The sequence below is a fragment of the Seriola aureovittata genome, chromosome 11 (genome assembly GCF_021018895.1).
Source record: "Seriola aureovittata isolate HTS-2021-v1 ecotype China chromosome 11, ASM2101889v1, whole genome shotgun sequence".
Taxonomy (NCBI): Eukaryota; Metazoa; Chordata; class Actinopteri; order Carangiformes; family Carangidae; genus Seriola; species Seriola aureovittata.
The window spans coordinates 5,914,164-5,937,212 of NC_079374.1; the positions used below are offsets into that span (position 1 = coordinate 5,914,164).

The 23,049-nt window shown below is 38.9% G+C and overlaps 2 protein-coding genes across 3 annotated transcripts in view; one reads left to right on the plus strand and one right to left on the minus strand.

The window, feature by feature from the left end:
• The first annotated feature begins 5,044 nt into the window (after positions 1-5,044).
• Positions 5,045-18,240, plus strand: sec22a (SEC22 homolog A, vesicle trafficking protein). Its single transcript, XM_056388835.1, has 7 exons — positions 5,045-5,165; positions 7,117-7,327; positions 11,590-11,753; positions 12,656-12,835; positions 14,378-14,496; positions 15,038-15,103; positions 15,465-18,240. Exons 2-7 carry the CDS (start codon positions 7,146-7,148, stop codon positions 15,663-15,665), a joined length of 912 nt encoding a protein of 303 aa, XP_056244810.1. The 5' UTR covers positions 5,045-5,165; positions 7,117-7,145; the 3' UTR covers positions 15,666-18,240.
• Positions 18,241-19,839: 1,599 nt separating this feature from the next.
• The window catches only part of adcy5 (adenylate cyclase 5), a 92,987-nt gene continuing 89,777 nt past the window's right edge, over positions 19,840-23,049 (minus strand). For both annotated transcript variants that reach the window (XM_056388834.1, XM_056388833.1), the window contains exon 21: positions 19,840-22,953. In XM_056388834.1, coding sequence (XP_056244809.1) covers positions 22,825-22,953 — 129 coding nt within the window. In that variant the 3' untranslated portion in view covers positions 19,840-22,824. The remainder of the gene's footprint in view (positions 22,954-23,049) is intronic.

Sequence of the window (23,049 nt, forward strand, 5' to 3'; positions counted from 1 at the left end):
TTTTTCACTTGTTTTTATACCTTATATACAACTCTGTTCTGTTTGTGTTGATTTACAACCCAGTTTTATTATTTAATAATTGTTGAGCCATGGTTTGGATTGTGGCTCTGGGGATGGCAGTGGTGTCTGTCGGTCCACCACTTCCATCGACAGCGAATTGTCTCCTAGGATAGATTACTGTGACATTTGGCGCACGCATTCATGTCCCCACAGGAGGAATTGTAATTGTAATAACCATCAGGTCAATGATTTGACCAATAATTTGTTTCTTGACCAAGTACCTGACATTCCCTTCAGCCTCAACTGCACTTTGTAATGCTAACGAAATGTTAGCATGCTAACATACAAAACTAAGATTGTGAAAATGTTAAACATTAGCAATTAAACATGTAATTGATATTCTATATATAGTCTCTGTTGACATTATGAACATGTTAGCATGCTGGCGTCAAAGCACTGCTGTGCTAGTGCAGACGGGCTAACATGACTGGCGACTCCATTCATTAGGGAAATGGATGAGAAGCACTAAACAGCATTAATGTTGCTAATAAACAACACAAGTAATTGATTATTGTAGTAATTAATCATCGCTACAAAGGTGAAAAAATGGTCCCAACTTCTAATGACTGATGATGGCTGCCTCGTCCGTATCCATCCATTCTGAATAAAGAGACTCTTTATTCTCTTTACACGCTTTATAAACTCTCAGCTCAGCGCTGAGAGTGTGAACACATGTTTACAGCAGCAGCGCCAGGCTGCTCTGTTGACACAATGAAAAAATATAGAAGTTGACCTTGTCTGTTGGCTCGGCTGATGGACAGTCCTGGTGAAAGCAGTTTTTGTGCTTGTTTGTTTTGACATTTCTCTCATTTCTGCATCTCTGAAAGGAAACAAATGGACCATGAGCAGCACTCAGCAGATCTGACACTGATGGCTTTATTATGAGAAATGGCTGGAAAATGGCACAGGACATAAAAATGACCCCACTCATGGTGACGTTGGTGAGGGAGCTGTCACAGCTCCTTTGCTTGAACTTTGTTGTTTCAAAGAGGACAAGCATGACAAAAAAAAAAAAAAAAACACTTAGGATCGATGTCCTGAGAAACCTGTGTGGAGTCAAGACTTCACATCTTCCACCTGAAGGCTCGGTCTAAGCCGAGGAGTGACTTTGAGACTGAAGTTTCTTGTGTTCAGTGATTGCAGGGTCACGTAGGTCTCCTTAGATAAAGTGCTGTTGTTGGGATGCATGCAGTGTTGAGCCATAGCAGGCTGATTAATGCCTTTGAGCACAGGCAGAAATAACCTCTCAATCCCAATTTCACTTTAGAGGATTTTCAAAGGGGCAGAGCATTTTTCATGCCTGGGAGCTTTGATTCATTACTTCTTTGTGGGTTTTCTTGGAGGGGAGGGACACGCACTTTAACCTGTGGAAAATGAGCATAAGAAATGGAGGTTTGTTAATACTAAGTCAAGGTCTGCTTGCATTCAAGTATCCTTAACAGAAGCCATTTTCCCTTTATGGATAATTGTGTTTGGGGCTCTTCAGGATTATATCTTTGTGATGTCAATCTGCATTCTGCCTTCATCCGTCCGCCTGTCCTCTACCTCCCCTCTGCTTGCCTGTGACATCAGTGTGTTCATTTGTTTTTATACAAGCCCACACATGACCCCTTCTTTTTTCAGATGCATCATTAAAAAGCAACGACCTGTTTTCTGTACTTTAGTCCCATCCCATTATTATTATTATTTTTCTCTTGCCTATCAATACGCTGACGCTGGGACAAACAGTGAAGTAAATGGACCTTTGAGTGTCTGCTAGAGAGAGGTGAAGATTTTCTTTAGCTCGTTTCTCATGAGGCAGTAATTAGAATTATTTGCATTCTTTGCTGAACGATCCATATGTTCACTCTGTGTGAAATTCAATGGAGCTTTCAGTCAATACCCGGAGGAAAAGCATTTATTTTATGATATCGCTGGTAGAAGTTGGTCAATTAAAATTTAGGAAATCCATCAAATCTGTGCCATGAAAATGTCGAAGACTGACTGGTTGACCGGTGGAACCGTCAGGGGAAACTGAACTGACCTTTGAATGAATAGCTTCCATGTTTAACAACCGACAACAAAAGATGTTTCTGCAAATGAATGCAAGCTAGACTTACATAAAAACCATGTTCTGTGTAAAGAGTGACAACTGACTGTTGTCTGACTGTTTCTGGTGGAATTGACCTTTCAGGTAAATCAGGTGTATCTTCTCTATATTAATCTTATTTAGCAGCAGCAGCTACACCCTGTATGCAACTTTAATTCACACATGGACGTTAAGTGTACAGCTTATTATACCAAGACATTTACTGTTAATTATTTATGATCAGTTCTGTTCAAGACCCTCATTTCCCTCATGCTGAAGATGCTGTATTCCAACTACATACTTGCACATTAACAAAAATCAATAACTAAAAGAGCATTCCAATGATAAATTACTTTCATTAAATCGGAGGACTTGCCAGAGTTATATTTTTGGAAAGATTGATCCATGGTGATGCAGCAGAGACTGAGATATCTTGACATTTAGTCATAATCATGGATCATGCTCCAAAAGCACATCCTACACTTCCTATAATGTACTTCGATAGGGTTTCCTCCATTGTGCCTGGTAAATGTACAAGTCATTCAACGGAGGATCTCTGACAAAAATGTATAGTACATTTCTCCCACACCAAACTGGGAAAACCATGTCTTTATGGACCTTGCTTTGGGAGCATTTTATTTTCTATTGTGTAAAATATCATTGTATGCCAGACCAGTAAGTCGTCCCTTCACTGGAACTACAAACTGCCCTGTAGTAAGTGGACTGTTAAAGAGAGTGTTTTTTCAGAGCTCCCTTATAGCGACACCTGCTTTCACAGCCCGAGTAGTACTCCCCATGGCTACTAAATGAGTTCTCTTTGTTAATTTTTTGCGTCTTAACGTGTTTGACTCTAAACAAATCAAATATATCAGATCACTACACACTGAATGTCCATCAGTTTTCTGTTACTTTGTCCTACATTTTGGTCCAGAGAAAGATTTCAAGATATGCAAACAGCCACCAGAGACAGTGGCATAAGATTTGGAGGAGATATTCATGGTCTCCAGAGGGTGATTTCTGATGAACTTACTGGACATTTCACAGGCCTTTAGCAGCATCCTCAGGACAAACAAAACTTTTAGCAACGGTGGGTGCACACATTGTCCGATCTCTAACTTTGTTAATAGAAGATGTAATGAATGAATCATATTGGTTCTTACCCAAGACAGTAAAAAATACATGTCATGAATTTTCAGGAAAACATGTCAAAATCCTGCAGGTGAACCAAGATAATGTTCTGCAGGTATATTTTTAGATATGTCATAGTTCTCAAGAATTGCTGAGCTCAAAGTTGAAATGTATAATGATGACATCCTGAGAAAGAGGCAATTCGCGCTGATGCATTTGAATGCTGATGTGTTTGCACATCTGTTTAGACTGTGTCACTGTGACTGACGACACTGTGCTTTCCTTGCACCTGACATTCTCTGCACTAAACACTCACTGAGACCTGTGGCTATTCATCAACTTGTCAGCAGCAGCAGACATCCATCATCCACATTCACTGTGTGTCTGTCTTTCTCCCTCTCTCACACAGGCCGTGAGGGTACTCAGGAGGTCCCTTCAGGCTGACACATTGCCTGAGCTCTGGGGAGATTGCATAGGTATGGTGTGTGAAGGATGAGGCCACTAACTGTCTCTGTATTGTTTTCATTTCCTCTATCCACAGTTTTGTTTTTGTCCATATTCTAACAGGAAATGTATGAAAATAGAAGAAAATGCTGACACCAGTGAATGGCCTATTTCAGGTCTGAGTGGAGCACTAAACCTTGGCAGGCTTTGGGTACACATTATTCATTTTTCATGTTATTTAAATTTCAGTGTTTTAAAAAAAAAAAAAAAAAAAACTTGGGAGTGCAGCTAATTTGTTACTGGCTTTCAGTGGGAGAGTAGCAACTAGGGCAAGTACAGAATAAAAAATGTAGTGAAAATTTAAATTAGCCTATGAAACATAGTATGTATCACAAAGTTAATGAGCTCATGAATATTAACAATGTCAATTAAGGAGGAATAAGCGAATAAAGTAACTATTATTATTACTATTTACTTTTTTTTGTTATGTTGTTTTTATGTTGACTTACTCTTTCCACTTTTTATTATAAAATGTTCTGTAAATAGTATACTGATGGCCTAGGGGTATAAGGTGCTGACCATGTAATTGTAACACCCCCAGTGTGAAATGTACTGAAGGCTCCAAAGGAACCTAAATGGACCTTAAATTAAGAATTTTATTATTTTATTTCACTCATATCTCTTACCGCATGCAAATTAAGTAATGGTTTATTAATCATTCCTATTATTTTCAACAATCTAATCAGGAGTGTGTTGCCAAATTAGTCGTCAAATAAAGTCATATAAAGTTTAAGTTAAAATAACAAGAACACAAATAATCACTGCTGTAATTGTATAATTATTATTTTAAATACTCCATGAAATTAGAGACAAATTAACAACTTTATTGAAAGAAAAATAATGATAGATAATAATTAATAATTTTAGAGATTTAAACAATTGATTTTACTGTGGCCAATCTCAAAAGTAAAAATGAACTAAATTAAAACCAAGTGATCTGAAATAGGGATGAAAAATATATATTACAGCAAATATTATAGCACTTCTAGATGAGTGAGTACAAAAGTAAATCAATGCGAAATTGACTCAATTATGCAGAAGACACAGGGATAGGGAAAGTGTCAAAGATTTCAATCGTAATTTCCTCAATTAGATTCGGGAGCAAAAATCTGTTAAATTCTATCCATACATTTATTTCATTGTCCGGGACGGAAGTCAAACATGGGACAGAATTAAAATTATTCCTGGTGTATTGTTACCACAGCTTCTTTCTTATTTTGTTATTTGTTTATTTGTTTTTCCTGCAATGCTAATAGATGACTTTCTTTACCCACAATGCACAGCGAAACAGCCACGTAAACGTAAACGGTCCTGCTGTCTGTGGCTCGCTAGCTACCTCTGCTCACTGCACACTTCCAGAGCAGCATATCACGGGTATCCACACGATGCAACACTCGTTTGCCAGGTATTAAGTATCCAAATAACTATTATAGATTGTCAGGGTTAGGGTTATGTGTATTTTGTTCAGGTTTGCTTACAACGTTGCACTGAGTTGTTGGTATGCAAAGCAGCTAACGGTTAGCTCTTCAGCCTGCTAACGTTAGCATACAGGATATGTTGGCGAACAAGCTAATTTGGTTAGCTGCTAACGGTGGCTATGTGGCTAATATGCTCTAATGAATCCAGCAAGTTGATTTGCTCATAATGTCAACTGACTGCTAATACATAAACGTTAAGAGAAATACGAAACTTCTAGCCAATGAGACAAGCGTTCAGGTGAGAGCTTTGTACGTAAATAGAGATAACTCTACTCCTTGGCTACTGACCCACGGCTCTAGCTAACATCTTTCCTCTGACAAACCGTCGTCGTAATGTCTTGCTGTACTTTTAATTGATTAAACCAGGTAGTAAGGTCAAAGTGTTGAGTTTACTTTAAAGCTATGAAATGTTGACGTTTTGCCACGAGGACAGTAGGTCGCGACATAATGCATCCAAGAGCTTCCTTTCAACGCCCCTCATTCAGTCTGTGGAGCTGTCCATGGTTCTAATTCAAACGAACACATAGCGACTGATGGGTTGTGTTCATTATAATAACCCATCATCAATGAAGGAAGAAACTTGCAATGCAAAGACTCCAATTATTAGGTCTTCACTAGATAGTTATACTTGTCATGAAATAAACCTTGTTTTACATTTTAGGTATCATTAAATGCCATTGGCTGAATTCACTAACTAATAGACTGCAAAATAATAAATAAACACTTCACCACCTTTTCAAATACCTCTAGAGGAAACATTACCAAACTCCTCCTTATACTCTTCCACTGCTTTGCTTTGGAATAACTGTCACCTTTCTCTTGTGTTGCTGCAGGTGTATAATAGTTGATGGCTTTTAAATATTTCACTGTATAACAGGTCTCACCACAAATCATGGTGGGCTCCCATAATTTCTAAGTGCTCAACACCACAATACCGTAACCATTGTCATTATATTTATGTTTTGACCTGACTTCAGTTTGCGTTTAAAGATGATATCTAGTTGAGGAGGACCCAAATCTGACACACTGAAAACACAATGACATTAAAGGAGACAGAAAGTCATTCAAAGCACACAAGGGAGCCAAATGATATTATAAGCAATATTGGTGTCACAACAGGAGCATTTGGAACTCTGCAATAAAAAAAAATCAAAACAAAAACTAGAGACCATCTTGTGATGGGATCACACCAGCTGCGATGCCCATCAACATATTGCTCTTCCGACCGAGGATTACTCAGTTGGTATTACTATATTATTTCAGGAGAACTGAGAACCACTTCTGTGGTAGTTCCCACTATAGTAGGTGTCCGTAGGACCACATTTTGCCATGATGACGCACACAGACTCACAAGGTGAAACAATACCACTCCCACTATTTCAGCTAGTAAAAATCGTAAGTGTAGGGACTCCCCTTAAAATGTCTGCAACCCACAGTGTCACAAACTCAGTTACACATTGCACATTTGTTGCTCATATGCTAAGATAAACTTGAATAAGAGAATTAACTTTATGAGTTCTCAATCCTTTTCCAGTCAGCAATAAAGTTAACAAGCCAAGTTTGAAGATGGGTGTGGTCCGACCCATGGGTACTGAGTGCTCCTTTGATAATGTAGTAATTACTACTGGGGTGCTGATGACATGGGTCAGAATGTCAACACGTTAATGGGTGTCATGGTTGTTGTGATCCCGTTGCTAGATGGTCTGTAGTTTAAACTTGATTTTGAACAAGATTCATGGTTGTTTGACACACAACATGGACTGAATTGAAAACCGTATATTGAACAACATTATTAGATATTCAACATATTATCAATACAGTCTGAAATTCAAGCTGTCTCTCAACAAGCTCTCTTCCCTGTTTTACTTCTGTTGGCAGGCCTTCAGTGAGATTGCCAGAGCTGTAAGATGTCAATGGTGCTGTTTGCCTCTGTGGTTCGGGTCGGGGATGGCCTGCCTCTCTCTGCATCCACTGACTATGAGCAGGATAAAGAGCTTCAGGAAACCAAGAGGCATCTCAAAGGTCTCTCCAAGAAACTCAGCCAGTTCCCTGACCGCTGCACACTTAAGACTGGACCATACAATGTCAAGTAGGTCTTACTGTATGTTGATATAAATTCCTGATGTATGGCCCTTTTAGAGGAACCTTTTAAACTCAATTGATCTACTAATTAAACAGGCATAAACTATTAAATGTGAATAACAGTCAGTATAAACCAGATAAGAAACATCATAACCAGGTACACATGATATGGAACATTTGTATGTATTTGGTTTTGAATTCATTTGTTGAATACATTTAAAATTCAAGGTATGAAACAGAGATTTAGATCATTTTTCTGCATCCTCATCCAAAGTGGCACATGGGTGATTAAACAGTCACTGCTGACAGTTTTCCTCCTCTCTTCTTGACCCTCTAATGCAGTTTTGATTGAAAAATGCCTCTTAATTTGAGGGATTTGACAGTTAGGCTTTCATTTGAGGTGTCAGACTGTTTCTGAAAGCCCCGCCAGTGCTCAGGGAAATGCTTTGAAAGTCTCTCAAGTGCTGTTTGTTAAGATGTTATGAGTCTTATTAAGACAGAGTACATGACCTCAAAAGAAATTAAAAATCAGCCATCAGTCAACCAGCTATACCTTTCAGCAACCAAGGCCTCCTTTGATAAGAGTCTCTTTATTGATGGAGAGCCATAAGCATCTGAAGAAGAGGAGTTCAGAAGACAGAATGAGGTGGGCAGTGTATAAAGTCACAGGTTAATTTATTCTTTAATACCCAAAGCCATTTGGAGGCTGTTGTTAAGTCTGTTATAGTTATATACAAAATGGAAGATTCCATATTCATCTTCAAATGCCAGTGCACTATTTATTTTGTGAACTTAAAAAATAGAAAATATTAAACAATAATTTTGGAATGTGCAAATGTTTGGGCTTCTAAGTCAGTACTCGTTAACATCCCACTTGGCAGATGCAGTGCATTTAGAAAGTTTTCAATCCTTTTTCACGTTTGTTATGTCGCAGCCTTATGCTAAATCATTTAGATTATTTTTTTCTCTAATCAATCTGCACTTAATAACCCATAATGACAAAGTGAAAACAGAATTTTTGAAATCTTTGCAAATTTATTAAAAAGGAAAAACTGAAATATCACATTGACAGAAGTATTCAGACACTTTGTTATGACACTTGAAATTTAGCTCAAGTTCCTCCCATTTCTCTTGATCATCTTTGACATGTTTCCACACCTTGATTGGAGACACCTGTGGTAAATTAAAATGATTGGACATGATTTGGAAAGGTACACAGTACACATCTGTCTATATAAGGTCTCACAGGTGGCAATACATATCAGAGAAAAAACCAAGCCATGAGGTCAAAGGAACTGCCTGCAGAGCTCAAAGACAGTATTGTGTGGCACAGATCTGGGGAAGGATACAAAAAACTTTCTGCTGCATTAAAAGTTATCAAGAGCACAGTGACCTCCAGAATTATTTAATGGAAGAAGTTTGCAACAACTAGGACTCTCAGCCCTAGAGCTGGCAGCCTGGCCAAACTGAGCAATTGGGGGGAGAAGGGCCTTGGTAAGAGAGGTGACCAAGAAGCTGATGCTCACTCTGGCTGAGCTCCAGAGATCCTGTGTAGAGATGGGAGAAATTCTCAGAAGGACAACCATCACTGCAGCACTCCACTGATCTGTGCTTTATGGCAGATTGGCCAGATGGAATCGTCTGCTCAGTGAAAGACACATGAAAGCTGCTTGGAATTTGCACTCTCAGACTATGAGAAACAAGGTTATCTAGTCTGATGAAACCAAAATTGAATTGTTTGACCTCCTTTGATTGGTCAGGATTGAGGGAAAGCTGAATGGAGCAAAGTACAGAGATATCCTTAATGAAAACCTGGTCCAGAGCACTCAGGACCTCAGACTGGGCCGAAGGTTCACGAGAGTCAGCCGTCCACTGATGGTCCTCATCCAGTTTGACAGAGCTTGAGAAGATCTGCAGAGAAGAATGGCAGAATATTCCCAAATTCAGGTGTGCAAAGCTTGTTGCATCATATCAAACAAGACTCTTTTTGATAAATTAGCAAAAATGTCTAAAATTCTGTTTTTGCTTTGTGATTATGGCGTGGTCTGAATGCAATGTACCACAGTTTGCCAACACTATTTGTAGGCAGCTATGAGTCTTTCTATTCTTGATTTAGGATTTTTCACCCACTCTTCCTTGCTGATCAGGTTCTGAGATATTTTTAGGCTCTCTTGCACACACAGCATGTTTAAGATCTACCAACAGATTTTCAATGATGTTCAAGGCAGAGGACTATGAGGGCTATTCCAAAAGCTTCAGCTTGTGTTTCTTGAAGTAGTTAATCATGGATTTTTGAGGTCTGCTTTGGATCATTGTGTACTGTTGTAAATGCCAGCCTCTTTTCAGTTTCAGAATTTGCAGATTTTTAGTGGATTCCATTGTTCTTTCTGTCTGTGCAATGTTTACTGTGCCACTGGCTGCCACAGAGTGCCAAAGCAGAGTATTTCCACCCCCATGCTTAACAGTCTGCAGGGGGGAGGGTTACTAAGTACTGACTAAGCACAACATGCCACAGATACTCTAAATTTTTTCTATTTTTGAAGTTCATGAAATTAAAAGTAACAGTGTATTAACGTTTGAATTATTAATGTTGCTTTGCTGCAGAGGTTGTACTTACTTCTTTTCACTTCAGAAATCAACAAAATGTCATTTGCCCAGCCATACCCAAACATTTGCATACAAATGGATATATTTGTATGATGAAAACAGCAGATTCCCTTGTATCTTTCTGTGCGAAAATAACTCGCCGTTGGTAAACTGTAGCCTTAAAAGCTGACTTTATTTAGACATTCTTACGATACGTTCACTTGCTTTATCATTCCAAGCTTGGTAGAACTTACCTGTATAGGGATTTAAAATATACTGTTATTGGATAGGGTTAGGGGATTTAGGGACTTTGCAGTGATGTTAACATAGATTACTTTACATTCCATAATATTTTAACATGCTCAAGCTGTATCCCATGCATCATCAGTTATACCAGTTATACCTCAGGACTTTATCTAGCTTTATTTTATCTTTTACTCAGGAGTAAGTTTATGATATATTTTCTGATCTGTCTGTGCATCAGTCTGTGCATCCTGTCTAGGGAGTCGAGATAATGTGAAACAGATTCATCCACTAGGAGGATGTCAGAAGTGGTGAAGCACTAGTTGAAGCTGAACATTGACTTTCGTCAGGCCCTGTAACAGGTCTTCTTAGACCAATCTTTATTTCTTTTCTCTGACTTTTCAGATTTCAAATCAAATTCAAGATTCTTGTGATCAGATTTAGAGCTCTGCATGGTCAGGCACCTACCTGCTGCTCTGTATCACTTTTAGGTGTCTGAGGTCTTCTGATCAGGGAGGGTTGTTCCTCCCTGTAGGTTTAAAACCAAAGGAGACTGTACCTTTTTGAAGTTGTGTCTCCTAATTTCAAAATTCATTCCCCTTGGACCCTTTGAATCTTAGGGTTTCTTCTGTCTTTGTGAGGCACTTTGTGATGTCTGGTCTTGAAAAGTGCTTTATAAATGAACTTCACTTACTAACTGTGGGCGTAATAGTCATAATCGGTCACATCGTTATTGACACAACCGACTTCATGGTCTGTACTAACAGTGAATGAAGAGTTTGTGTTTTTCACATCTGTGAAACTAGAGGTCACAATATAAACGATCATGTAATCTATGAGATTAAGTTGCCTGGCTGCATCCCTACTTTGTGTATGAGTCAGTTAGTTCATTTTTGAGGAACTGCTGCTGCACAGTGACATGCTGGTATCAGGTTTACCCTCATTCGTCAGATATCTTCTATACTTTTGTTTCTGTTTTTTTTTTTTGTGTTTTTTTCCATCTTGCCACATGATAATCATTACATCAGTCTTTCTATTTGTTGACATTTATGTTTCACATCCATTTAGATGTGATAACCAGCTTTCCGCTCAATTGTGTTCTGAGCTATTCAGATCATGTAGAAAGCCGTATCTGGGGAATTTAATTTGTGCTCAGTGTATCAATTAACTCTGCAGGGCCCAAAGATGTCTGCCGAGGTGCATATGAATGTGATTGTGGTTCTATGTTTAATTAGCTGTGAATGTGTGAGTTTTAGGCAAGAATGTGCTGAAATAGTGTCTGTACTGTTCAGAGCAGCAACCAGCAGATTCAGAAGTACCATTGTGTTTTCCTGTAATCTGCACTGTATTTAGCGGGATGTCCTAATTACAGTTTCCCAGGATTTCTGTGAAGAAAAGAGTGCAGGAGTAATAATTCTTGTGCATGTATGCATGTTTCAGTTTCACAAGCTCACTGGGTGTTGGATACCTGATGGTGTGCACCTCAAACTACCCCAACGTGCTGGCCTTCTGCTTCCTTGATGAGCTACAGAAGGAGTTTATCGTCACCTATGACCCCAAGCGAATCAGCAGTGTTGTGCGGCCGTACTCCTTCATTGAATTTGGTGAGCATTGATTTCTAAAGCATGTTGAGGCATGTTTTAATTAGATGAGTAACCACTATTGGATTTTATAGATCTATGCTTTGCTTATTTTCCCATTACTGCTACAATTTTTCCTTCCTCCTGTATCTGTATGTTTAACCTCCTAAGACCCGAACTCTTGCATGGCGTGCATTTTTAATTTCTCTTTGCTATATAGGCTGATTGGGACCTGAGAAAAATGATGTCCACATATGAGGACATTAGTTTTAAATTTCGATTACTGAGTGGCAGTATAATATCCTCATATGTGGTCACCAGGCCCTTGTTGAGAAAAAGTTAGTATTGTGGTCTAGAGAACCCAAAATGTGAGGTCCACATATGTGGACGCCAGGTCCTAGGAGGTTAAAAACACTAACCACATTCTTCAGTGCTCAACACAATGTATTCTGGGAAATGTATGAAATGCAATAGAAGTAGATGTTAAAAAAAATTACTTCCTGCAAACATCCCACCCAAACATTACAGTGTATCCTGAGGAAGGCTGCGTGATTATTTCCATTCTTGATTATTCTGTTTTTTAGTCAGTCAAATGTCCATCACAAGATCTCAAAGGCCACATGGGCCAACAATCTAAAGTGCAAAGATATTCAATTTGTAATGACATAAAAAGATTTATAGAAACCTACAACCAGAGAATGCTTTGCATATAAACTTTTATAAATCAACTCAAACAGTAAATAATCAAAATGGTTTCAATTGATCAGTTTATTAAAGAATCATTTCAGAGCTAATCCAGTGTATCAAAGACTGAGATCTTGCTTTAACCCTGACAGAATGTCACATACAAATGATCTGTTTATCTCCCTCATTTTGCTCCGTGTGTTATTAGCCATCTTGTTGTTGTGCTAACTGTGATCCATCAGACACCTTCATCCAGAAGACCAAACAGCGCTACAACAGCCCTCGTTCCCTGTCCACCAAGATCAACCTGGCTGACATGCAGACAGAGATCAGGCTGCGACCGCCCTACCAGCTGTCCCCTGAGGACCTACGGGCTATCAATGGATTCTCTGTGCACACACCCTCCAAGTACAAGGGCATAGGTAAGACATGAGCTGCTGTACACATATACACGCCCCATAACAACCTAATTCCAGTATGAAAGAGGTTTGTTGTTGTAATAGACTACCTACTTAATTTCCCTTCTGGGGATCAATAAAGTGTTATCTCATCTTATCTTACACTCATTATTTGGCACTATTAATACTGGTACCACTGGTCTTTGTAACACAGAAAGGTCACTGGTGATTTTCCTCACTGCAGCAGTAAAGAAATGATACCGGATGCACCATTGCACCTGTCATTGTTCATATCACTTTAGAGCTGTTGGGTTATGGAGCAGTTCACATCAAACCTGTAGACTCTCCCAAATGGTTATATTGCTTAGAGGTACAGTACACTAGCAAAATACCTTCCCATCTGCGCATTTTTAGTAATCAGCAGTTATCTTCTACTGGCTTGTTTTTGCACTTTGTGTAACACGACAAATCTTTTTAATTACATTTGAATTATTGGAATTTGTTTATGGATCACTCACAGTATCAAATGAAAATCTATCTTTCTGTAGACAGTTATCTCTCTTACCTCATCACATTTTCCCTTGAGACAAAAAAAATGTATTTTTAAATTCATGTGCGTAATGCTGATGAAAACCTTATTAAAATCAATAATTTAGAAATTAACTTCAGAAATAACATTTGCAGCACAAACACATTGTAGGTTTAACATTTATTGTTTTAATAATTACTTTTCAAGGATAATTAAAAGCTAATTTGGCATTTTCTCTCACTAATTCATTGCCTTCACTTTCAATTACCGTTCTCTATTCTCTTGAGTTACCCTTGCTGTGAGAGGACATTGTTTACTTTAAACTGCAGTGAACAGTATATTCTTGTGGCAGGAAACTTTTGCAAGCATGGCAACATAATAACTCTGTCAATATCAGGTTAAAACCATTTCTTTTATAAACTCTGGGTGTTTTCAGTAAAAATCTGTAGGTAAAAAAAAAACAGAGAACCGGAAATGTACTGCATGTCTAGTGGTCTGACATCCCTTGCATCAGTCAACAGTTCCACTGTTGCTTTGTGGCTCAGACCCCCGACCCCTCGGTTGCTCCAGAAAACAACCCTCTTGTACGCACCGTCACACCTCAGCTGACCCACCTCGGGTCACTTAGAACTGTTGTGCTTCCCCTGACATCCTCTTCAGAACAGCTCTGCACGCTTTGTTCGCTCTCTGTTGGTTGCCTTGCCAGGCTCCATTTTCTGAGAACATAAATCATTTTTCTAGGGGGATGAAGTATGCTAATCTGATAATAGTTATGGATCACTCCTTTAACTGTGCCAGAAAGTTGTGGATGTCAGAAGATTTAAAAACGGTGTATGCTCAGACTGTCAATTCTATTCAAGGATTTATCCTTTTATCTTGCATATAGTGGTTTTTTTTTTGTAAATAATTACATTTCCTAAAATATATATGTTGTGTTATCTACTTTGGAAAGCAGATTTTTTTTTCTTAATGTTTTTGAAATGAATTTGTCATGGCAGATTTTGTCTGTAATAAAAAGCCCTTTTTGTCTCGTCCAGCTCCCACACAGATGTTGGAGCCAGTGACTCTCCCGGGCATTGTGTCTTGTGTGCTCAGTGTCCTGTGTGGAGGCCTGAACCTGCTGCGAGGAGTCCACGCTATAGAGAGCATACTACAGGTGAGAATCGGGGCTGAGGCAACATTGCTAAAAAATAAAACAAGCAGAGAAAATGAAGGCTTCTCTCTCTCTATCTGTTGTCATGTACTTACTGTACTTGTCTGTCTCGGGCTGTGAGCGATCAGTGCTGACATTGTGTGTGTGCTCACTTTGAGCTTTTCTTTCAAATAAAGTGTCGTAAAGATAATTACACTTAGGCTCGTTTTCTGATTATTCAGGTTTCCTGCATCATCATACTTTCATCACATGGATCATACAACCAATAAAACAAATGGAAAGAATTACTTAGATAAGACCCATATTGGCTTAAATCTGAATTTTCCTTTCAGTATACTTTGTAGAATTATTTCAACTTGGAGAGCATAAGAGCATCAGTCTGCCATATGCCATCCCTTCTGTTCCTTGACACTCTGTATGTTGCATTATATTCTTTTAAACCAAATGAGGCAACTTGGAAAATATGTGAAGTTCATTGACAGATTGGTTTCATGATGCCTTGACAAATAAGCTTTTTTCTGTATGCCTTTTCTTCTGTCTGCAGAATGACGATGAAGACTTTAATTATGTGATTGCCTTCTTCCTCGGCACAGCAGCCTGTCTTTATCAGGTAAGTGATAGTCTGCGGTAAGAGCAGCCCATCACCGGCTGACTGGCTGACTAATGGCCCTGTACTTTACAACTCAGCAGCTTGTCAGCTAAACCAACATTAGCAAAAGCCCAGTGCCTTTCACCCACTACCTTCTCTTTCATCAGCTCAATTTGTGCAGCTCTTGATACTAAATTGAATTTTTCCAGAAGCCACAGATCTACTGAAAACTAGTAGATTAGTGAGGTGAATAAAATTATCAGACAGTATTTCTTATGTACAGAATTTACTTATTGTTCAATGAAGGACATGCTACTAGTCAATGTCAGTCACACAAAGTGTGCAGAATTCAAATTTTTCCTCTCTGCCATTCTCCTTTCAGTGCTACCTGTTTGCCTACTTCTCTGTCTGGAGGAACAGTAAGTCCTTTCTAGCATTTGCACTCATCTGTCTGTCCAACATGTATCTGTATGAACTGAGGAACATGTGGCAGATCCTCTTCCATGTGGCGGTGGGGGCCTTCATGACCCTGCAGATAAGACTGAGGCAACCGCTTGGCAAAGCACCAGACTATAATGTCTGACAAAAACTTTACACCCAAAGGACAAACGGACCGTCTGTCAGATGTCTCACCTGCTCTGGAGATGCAGCGGAGACAGCTCTGGCCAGTCTGGGGACAAAGTGGAAACAAAAAACAATCAATTCAGGAAGATAAGAAATCTTGCAGCACCACAGTGGTCCTGTTCTCACTCAATCCCAGCACCAATGGACAGAGTGTGATACTCCACCGCAGCCTGAATCATCTGTGGATCTAATTGGATTGTTTTTGGAAGTTGTCTGTTCCCCACCATTGTCTCATAAAGACATTTACTTTTACTTCATTTCATTGCAGCCATAGTTAAGGTCAGAGTCCTGCATACAGGATGTCTAGTTTTGCTGACCTGTAGCTACAGGTCAGGTGTAACCTGCAACCCTAACTTAAAACCAAATACAGAGGCCATAGTGACTCTGTTCAAATACCAACACCAAGATTATACTTTCTTTCATATCTTACTTTGAGGAATCTGAAACCTTGTTGTTATTTAAGATATTAAGCAAAGTAAGAGTGAAATAATTATTTAAATCCATGTCATGCAGCATCACATCACGTGACACTCATAACTAGCACAGGTGCAGGGGTTTTGATTCTCATCAGATGCAGTTTATGTTGCCTTTAAGAATTTGAATCTCAGTACTTGACATTCTTCAATTCTTGAGTTACAGACATATTTCTGTTTGCACCCAAAAATTTATTTGGTTTAATACCCAACCAACCATGTGGTCTTGGCTGAAGGCTGGGCTGAACAGAAGAGCATACAGCAGAAAATAAACTGATCAAAGATAATACATAGAAAGGCAGCAGGATTGGACCTTAATCCAAATTTGTCTAAACTTATCCAATTTTGTGTTTATATCACCCGTGTCCTGCTTGCATCTAATTATTCCTCAGTTCAGTTCATTTTCCTCTTTGTTTCACCCGTTACATGCACTTTTTGCACATGCACCCTTGGATACCTGACCTGGTGCAGGACTCTGGTTTAGGTCTTGGTTTAAAACTATGCAATGCTGCCTCATATATGTGGCTTTCATTTCTGTTTTGGTGTATTCTGTATTCAGGAGTCACTTATCATATCTTATTTTGCAGATATTTGTCATTTTTGTCGACTGTTAATTTTTGCTATTTATTTACTGAGAGATTGTTGATTGGCATGTGATCAGTGATGATTTTTACAGATTTTATCAGTGTTATTTGTTGTTTTATGGTTGCTCCATTTTTCTTTTTTAACGCAGACTTGTATCTACTTGTCACAAAGTAACTCCTGCTCCAGTAGACACAAACAGCGTGTTAGCATTCATACCCTACTTCCTCGCCCACACAGCCTCAAGCATGTGGAAGTGTCAAGTGACTATGTTAATAAACAAGTCTGTGTTGGCAGCAGTAAAGATACTAGCTGTGTTGTCGGGGCCAGAGGCAGCCCATATCATCTGAGCAGCCTCTGGCGTGCTTTTCCTCCCACCGAGTCCCCGAGACATGGTTGCGTCTGCCACTTTGGAAGACAAAAACTCAGTCTCTCACCCTCTGCCTGTGTAATGGATATTAGTACAGCATTCACATCTAACGTAATTACAATCAGGGGATGCAACATTCATCGTTTTTAAGCAGTGTGAGATTTGTCCGGGAAATTATGGGAAGCTTTCCTGGCTTTTCCTGCATCATCCCAATAAATAATAGCCAAACAAATGGCGAAGGGTAGAGAATTGAGTCATGCCTTTATTGTTCATGAGTAGCTCAACAGTTGTGCCAAGATTGTCATGACGTCTTTCTTTTTTCTCTTTTTTTTTTTTTAAATAATCTGTCTCTCACTGTATGGAGTTAAAAGTGAAAATGAAAAGGAGTATAGCCACGCAAATACACTCGATGTCCAGCTGGCATCTGCACATCAGATCTGTCGGGGGAACGCTGCAGCGCTACAGCCTTGTGTGATTCATCATTGCTCTCTGAATGTTCCCAGCTTTCCCAACAGCAGTACCACACCTACATGACCTAATAGTTCTTTTCACAACATGGCTTGGACTCAGTTGGATCTGAATTGTGTTTCACTGGCTCAGATTGTTTGCGTTTGTTTGCATTCTCCTTTTCCACCGCATTTATAATAGATGTGTAGAGCACGTGTGTTGTGTGAAGTAGGAAAAGTAAAATTCAAGGTATTTATGCTGGTTTATCCAAGTATGGAAAATGAATGTGATCATTTCCAGGTCTTTAAAACGTGGAAATGAACTGCTGCAAATTTGTTACACGTGTTGCATAAATTTTAATTCATTTTATTTTACACTAGCGTGTCCCCAGTCATGATTAGTTCACAGACTAATATGAACAGTGTAAATTCAGGAAATGAAGATCTGGGAAAATGTGTTGGAACGCTGCATTCAAACTATATCTGAGACCAGAAGTGCTTTAATTTGGTTCATTTTCTGTTGCACATGGAGGCACATTTCTTTATAATGATGTGATCTGGTCCTCTTCACTCCACTTGAAACATATCTTCTCTTGTATTAGGGCTCATTGTGTCTGAGATCAGCTCTGGAACATTGAACATTAAAAAAAATCTAAGACATTACCATTACAATGATAACCATTCTTCAACAAAAACTGAATGTATTGTTTCTGCTGCAAGCTGCAGCAGCAGACAAGAGATTGCCTCATGATTCAGAGGCAGCTGAAATACTTTTCAGGCAGCTCTGTTTTTTTTTATTATTTCACCAGTAATAGCACAAGAGGTATTATGATTATGATGATTATAATTGATGTTATTTGTGGATTCCTCATTTTAAGGAACAGCAATTTCCTCCAGATGTAATTAATGGAACAGGGATATATTCTTTCCTGAGCAGGAAGTATGTGGATTTTAATGACAAATGGCTGCTGCAGCTGTACACTGTAGATTACTGTACTTGAAGGTGAATTTTAATTTAACATGATTCAAGTGAATGTCAGTGGTGATAATGTTTCTGTGGCAAAGCTCGCTCGCAGTCAGGTGCTCACAGGTTGGCTTTGCAGAAAGGTCAAAATCAGTAAGTGTGAGGCTCTGAGGATTTCGTTTGCATCGACATGTCCTCGAATTTCTGCGAGAAAAGCCAAGTAAATACTATTGTGGTCACTGGCTGCAGTACAGTAGCCTTTTATTCCATTACTGACCATTCTTCAAATTCAATTCAATTTAAATGAAGAGAGTGAGATTTAAATTGCAGTCCAACCCTGGTACTTAAATGCATATCAAGAGTTATTAAATTGGCTATTAACTAAGACACTAATTCATTCTTATTCAATGAAATGGCAAGTGATTTGACTTCTATATAAATATAGATATTAAAGCTGTAATGGATGAAGTAACACTAGGAGTGCTAATCAGCAGATTAGCATTTTGCTTCCTTCTCTTCCATCATGTATAAACAATTATCTTGATGAAAAGAAGACAAAGGACCTCATGTATAACCCAAGTGATGAAGTGCTGCTGCCATCTGTTGGTGGGCTACATGAACAAATGAGAACGTCATGTCATGCTTATGGGTTTTTAGAAAACTTACACTCATATGTGATTGATGAGCAAAAATATAATTGTATGCAGCAGCATTACAATTTCCCTGAATTGGAGCTAAGGCCCCGTTAATGTCCATATACCTTTGGCCATACAAATAATTTCTTAAGTCTTGTAACGGATAAAAGACGAGCTCTTCTGTCAAACCTTTTCTTTGGTGTCTTACAAGTGTGCTGAGCCAACAGCTTACACAAGGTAAGCAGGCATTCATCTAAATCAATTAGTCAGCTGACAACACAGGCAGATTATGCAGAAAAGAATCAACATGCAGTCATGTGGTACCTGTGAAACATCTCAGCAGTTTATTTGTCTGTAAAAAAAAAAAAAAAAGAATAGTGTTTGGCATGACAACAAAAACAACCCACGGTTTTGTCTCTGAAGCTGTTTTTGTCACAGACGCTGCCTCACCTTGTCATCTTGTCAGAGTCATCATGAGGATCCTCAGCTGTAGAAATGAAAAGGTGAGCTTCTCCTGCTCTTTAAACATAAGAACTCATCCACTCAGACACCTTATAGCTACACCCCTCATCTCAGATCTGTGCTTCTCTCTCACCCCCATGTGTTTCCTAATGGCACACTCTCCTGCACAATAGACAGTAGAAAAAGGGGCTCACATGGGTGTCAAATGGGATGACACTTAAATTTTTTACTAGTGGTGTGTGATAATGGTTGCAGCAGTACAGTACATTAACAACACAGAAACCACCAGAGTAGACCAGCGCAGGCTTTCCACTGTACAGGCTCAAAGCAAACCTTCCAAGTGCCAAGTTTCTCTTGTTATTTTCAAACAGGAAATTAAAAGCAAGATCACCAACATTTAAAGGATAAAGCTTGTGCCAATTTACTTTTTTTAACTCAACAAATCCCATGAAAAGACCAAAATCAATGAATTGAACCTTCTAAGTATTGCCTATGTAGTAAAACCCTAATAAATATTATTCCTCTGTACTCTAGAGCTCCAGTTTCCCCAAAACTATTAAAAACACATCAGTTAGTCATACTATTGTACATGTTTCTCCATTAACGTAAACAGAAACTCTTATAGAGCCTTTTTAAAAAACATAAAAATAATTGATCAATTTAAAAGGGTTAGCAAAGCTATTGTAACTTTTTTAATTGTATTTGCATTCAAATCATGTATTATAAAACTCAAAGTAAAAAAATAAAGTTTTTAATTAGCTAATTTACAATCTATTTAACATTTAATCAATTTCTAATAAAGACATGATTAATAATTGAATTTCTGAATGGAACTTGAAATAAGTCTTTAAAATGCTCTTAAATTTGACATTTTGTAATTGCATTTATTCCATCCAACAATACATTTGTGCACTACCTAGTCAAGTCAAATTTAACTCCAACCTGCAGGGCATCAGCAGGACCTCTGATTGGCCAGATGTCATTTCAATGCCATTTTCTTTACTGTGATTAATTTCTAACAACTTTTTTTTTTTTTTTTTTTAAATAGATCAGTTTATTAATAAATTTTATTTTTTAAAAGTCTTCAAGTATTCCAGTGGCACAGTCAAGACTCCATACTCTGAATTCCATTTAAAACAATCCCACATACAACGACCTGGTGGCGTAAATACCCACTAGTGTAAAACACTAAATGTGTATTAAATACACAAATAGTTTCAATAAATTATGTGTTTTACTCGTGTTTGAGTAATGTTTCTTTATAACAGTATATGATTTAACAAACAGGCAAGGGCTGTGGGTGCAGTGTGTGTAGAGACAAAGCAAGAAGTCAAATAACACAATGTTGATTTTGTTTTTTTTCATGAGATTTGTTGATAATAAACAAAATACTGAATAATGCTTGCCTTATCCTTTAAGCTTCCGTCTCAAATTTGCTTTGTTCCTCTATATAAAAACTTGACACTCTGCCCAGACATTCACTGATCACTGTACTCTGACTCAGCCAAGACAAACAGAACCAGCTGTAGTGATTGGTAATAACATCACTAAAAATCACTAAAATCTATGAAACGGCCAGGTTAAAGACAGTTTGTCGGAAGACATGCTGAGTAATGTTGTAATACTGAAGAAAACTTTTCTGATACGAAAAAAAAAAAACAGCAGATAAAAGGGCACATTTCCATATGGGCTTGTCTTTCCCTGTCCACAGGATGAGAATCATCACCGTCATTAGTATAGAGTTCATATTAAAGGCCTCATCGGAGATCATTGGACATTCATTGGGTCGTACCATCTGATTGAGCAAGCAAGAGGGAGGTGTGGAGCAGTGCAGGAAGGGGCGGACGGCTGAATGCACTGGAGTGCAAAATGGCTTTTGAGCACCGAGACCGATGCATTCCCGTCCTCTAGTCTTGTCATTCAAAGTGCGTACTCGCTCGGCTTGGCGCTTCCTTCTCGCCGTGAGATTTAAACACACTACTGAAGGGAAATCATCAGAAACGCCATCTAATCACCGAAGGATTGACTTCCTGCAGATCGAAAAATGCTCAATTCGGTGAAAAGAGCAAGAAAAAAAAAAAAAAAAAAGGGCATTCAGGTGCATCAATCTGCTGAAGTTAATGGTACATTAGCTGTGGCTCCACTTTAAGACCAGGCAACACTAGTGAGGATTTCTGAAATCCCAACACGAGAGTGATAGAGTATGTACATCTGAATACACGTTGGTGTTTATAGATAGCTCTCTAATATATTAATGTACAAAATATAGAATCTTAAAATATCTGATAGGGTTTGGTGTTCTGCAGTCAAAATACAAAATGTCGAAGATTAGAAAAAGCTCTTCATTGACATCCTCTTAGTGTTTAAGGTGTGTTTATATGCTGTTGATACTGTAGTGAGTTTGTGATTTTATACGTCTGACGGGAAGCTTTCTGTAAACACTGTTAAGCATTTTCTTTCTGTTCTTACAAAACAAAACAAACAAAAAACAGTCCAAACCGTCTCTGAGGGACCTCCTCACCTGCAAGACTCACTCTTCACCGATAAGACGCAACTTAGTGCAACTCCCCCATTAATCTGTTGATTGCTGACACGATCAGATATTGATACAAGGACAGGTAGTGCTGTGGTGCTGGCTCCGCACTTGAGAGATTTGTACCTGTATCACGACAACATGGACAAAATGTGTTTCACATACAGTACATAAAATCATATACATACACATAAAACTTGTCTGTGTTTTACATGTACATATATACTTCAGCAGGAGAAAGGCAGAGAGAAAGAGGAAGTGACACGTCTTCCCGCAGGTTTGTCCGAACCCCTCCGAAAAATCTGGCAGATTGAAGCAAATAAAATTTCTCAGAGAACATTTTTTCCTGTAGGAACCTCTCAAAGCTGGCGAAATCTTGTTTTTTACGCTCTGATTGGACGTCTTTGGTCTCAATGTCAGAGTCAGGCTAGCTATGCCCCTCCCACTCCGTCTCCCCCCGCAAGCTGAGCTTTGGGATGACTTTCCTCATCCGTCCTCGTTGTGGCCTCTGGGTTCGAGAAGGGTCCTGCGCTGTGAGAAGAGACGCTTCAGCTGGTCTCAGTCCACTGTAATCTGTCAGAGGTCCATGAGGCGGCTCCTTGCGACAGAGGTGGAGTTAACACCCCTGCGTGTTGTTTGTCATTTAGCGCAGGTTAACTGTTGGAGGGTCCACTGGTGAGGAAATAGGTCATCATCTCTCCTTTGCCCTTCACTGTGACTACGCCCCTGTACTCCAGTGTGTAGTTGTAGGAGCTCAGTACCTGGTACAGGTCTGCGGTCACCTGAGGGCAAGAGGGGGAGGGAACAGTGAGCGGATGAGTTTTCTAGGTATTCATTATTTTGTCCTCGTTTGGCACCTAATGACTCACAGTCGGCGA